The following is a 2,205-nucleotide window of genomic DNA, read 5'->3' as shown; positions in this document are numbered from 1 at the left end:
TAAACACTAATATATTTAACTTAAAAAAAAACTATAGAAGAATTTATAAAATGCTAAATAAATAATAAAACAAATTATTTTCCCAGTATCATTGTACTAGATATCGAATGTATGCTTAATTATAGAAAAGTTTTTTTTTTTATAAGTATAATTTTGAAAAATGTATGTAAGTATTATTTATTGTTTTACATATTTTTTTAATTAAAGAAATACGATATAACATAATACACATGTATTGTAATTTATGTTAACAGATATTATACATTCAGCTAATAATGTTAAAAAGAAAATTCTAATTAAAGTTAATGTGTATTTAATATTTTTTAAATTAAAATATTCCTTATTATTTCTTTAATATATTACATTAATATAATTATTTATTGTTGAGCTTCAGTTGGATTTTGTATCACAATCATTATAAAATCTTTGTCTGAAACAACATGGATAAGACATACGCTTATTATTTATTTATGCATTTTTATGTTACTATCCAAGAACTTACAAGAAGTTTTATTATTTATAAACATGAACTTCCAGGTTTTTTTTAACCATACAACTCTTGTATAATATTTGGTAGTTGGTTGTATTTTTATATAAATGTGAAAACTGGAAATCACACGCAGTGTATTACCTTAACTAGACTCCTTAGGTATACCTACCATCATAAATCGGAAAATATTTTTATTGGAACGTAGCTAATTTTCTTTGCATTTGAATGGGAATTGTATTTAAAGTCAACTCTGTCGTAACAAAAATTCGATAATTATGTTATCGCGAGGTACTATTACTATTCAATTGTCACTGCGTTGCGAAACAGATACATCCACTAGCCCATATCTTACTTGGAGTTAGAAAAAAAGGAAAAAATAAGTACGTATAATAATATGTAATATAAGAATAAATGCTTATGTGAACGCTTAACAGACCTGTGTTGATAGAAATTTGAAAAATTACAGTTAAATAAAATACTTACCTGGTGCTACCATGATTTCGTGTTTTTTCGTACGCATGCGCAGGAACATCAAATCGTTGGACGGATCTAAATCTCTTACAACGCTTCTCGCTTTGTCGGCCAACTGCTGAATTAAACCTGCGTATTGGACCGACGTCGTATTGTCCAATGTCGATTTTATAGGAATACCTAAAACAACAAAAATACAAATACATCACTTATTCAAAAAAAAAATATCAATTATAAAATTATTTGTTTTATTTTGAAGTATCCAATTCCATATTATTGTAGGTCGCGTTTGAAAGATACAAACCGTCGCCGTTCACAACTATTGTGCCGATTACTCCACGGTGAGATTGAATGCGTTTCAGGGTGTCTTCTACTTCGCTGGTCATTATTAAAATTATCGCGTTGTACGATACGGTTTAACGGAATATTATCACTTATCAGTAATCATATACTATAAAGTTACTACACTATAGTGTCTGCACCGAATAAAAACGTCAGATGTCGAACGGCTTATTCAAAGCGATAGCTCGTCTAATATTGGAATGATTAATGACCAACTCAACCCTTTATTGTTGAGTTCACTCAGCCCTGTTGTTTTATTATTATTATTTTTTTTTTAAGCTATCATTTACATAAAATTTAAACTCCTGGTAACGCCTAACCCGTCCCGGTAATCTAGCAAACGTTCGACTGATTAATTTCTACGGTTCTGCCGTTGCGTTAGTTGCAACGGAGGCCAATGCACTTATTTTCATTACACTTACCATATTGATCAAACCTTTGTATACAAAATACGGTAAAACTATTAAACAATAACGGCCGAGCAATAATCGAGTAACCATAGTGACCGAATGAAATTAAGTTAGTACACTATTAAGAATAATACCAAAAAACATTAGTCGATAATCAACTCTAAGTAGGTATTCGACTATATTTTTGTCCTAGTGTATGGGCGCTATTTGAATGTAACAGCAAATTATGATATCCTCAGTGGTCATATTTTAAACCAAAACATAGTTTTCTACATCAATAAAATCCCAAAGTTGAATACCAAAATTGTGTTTTATTTCAAAATATTACATCATTAAATAGAAGTAACAATTAAGTAACATCAATTAAATAGAAAATAGACAAATTTAACAGTTGATCATTAACTATTGGGCTGCTTTTTAGCGCAAGCAAACCGTAAACGTTCGACATGAAGTATTAAAAAAAAATTTTGTTTTTTTCATTTCACGAATTGG

At 29.0% G+C, this 2,205-nt stretch overlaps 1 protein-coding gene across 1 annotated transcript; it reads right to left on the bottom strand.

The window, feature by feature from the left end:
- Nucleotides 1-307: 307 nt before the first annotated feature.
- On the bottom strand, nucleotides 308-1,625 carry LOC126838667 (dynein light chain roadblock-type 2-like). Its single transcript, XM_050573272.1, has 3 exons — nucleotides 1,266-1,625; nucleotides 974-1,141; nucleotides 308-430 (listed from the first exon to the last, which is right to left on the bottom strand). Exons 1-3 carry the CDS (start codon nucleotides 1,345-1,347, stop codon nucleotides 378-380), a joined length of 303 nt encoding a protein of 100 aa, XP_050429229.1. The 5' UTR covers nucleotides 1,348-1,625; the 3' UTR covers nucleotides 308-377.
- Nucleotides 1,626-2,205: the final 580 nt, after the last annotated feature.

Source organism: Adelges cooleyi, unplaced genomic scaffold, assembly GCF_023614345.1.
Source record: "Adelges cooleyi isolate 19-005CV unplaced genomic scaffold, UGA_ACOO_1.1 ACOO_flye_CR_arks_rails_tigmint_CR_PRNA_30, whole genome shotgun sequence".
NCBI lineage: Eukaryota > Metazoa > Arthropoda > Insecta > Hemiptera > Adelgidae > Adelges > Adelges cooleyi.
Note: the sequence above shows the minus strand (reverse complement) of the source record. Positions and strands in the feature narration are given on the sequence as shown.

What these genes read in the sequence shown, in the direction of transcription:
- LOC126838667 (XM_050573272.1), bottom strand. Translation starts at nt 1,347, where the DNA reads ATGACCAGCGAAGTAGAAGACACCCTGAAACGCATTCAATCTCACCGT. An exon ending in AATAGTTGTGAACGGCGACG is followed by an intron (nt 1,142 to 1,265) that starts GTTTGTATCTTT and finishes TTGTTGTTTTAG; the next exon opens with GTATTCCTATAAAATCGACA. An exon ending in CGAAATCATGGTAGCACCAG is followed by an intron (nt 431 to 973) that starts GTAAGTATTTTA and finishes ATGTTGTTTCAG; the next exon opens with ACAAAGATTTTATAATGATT.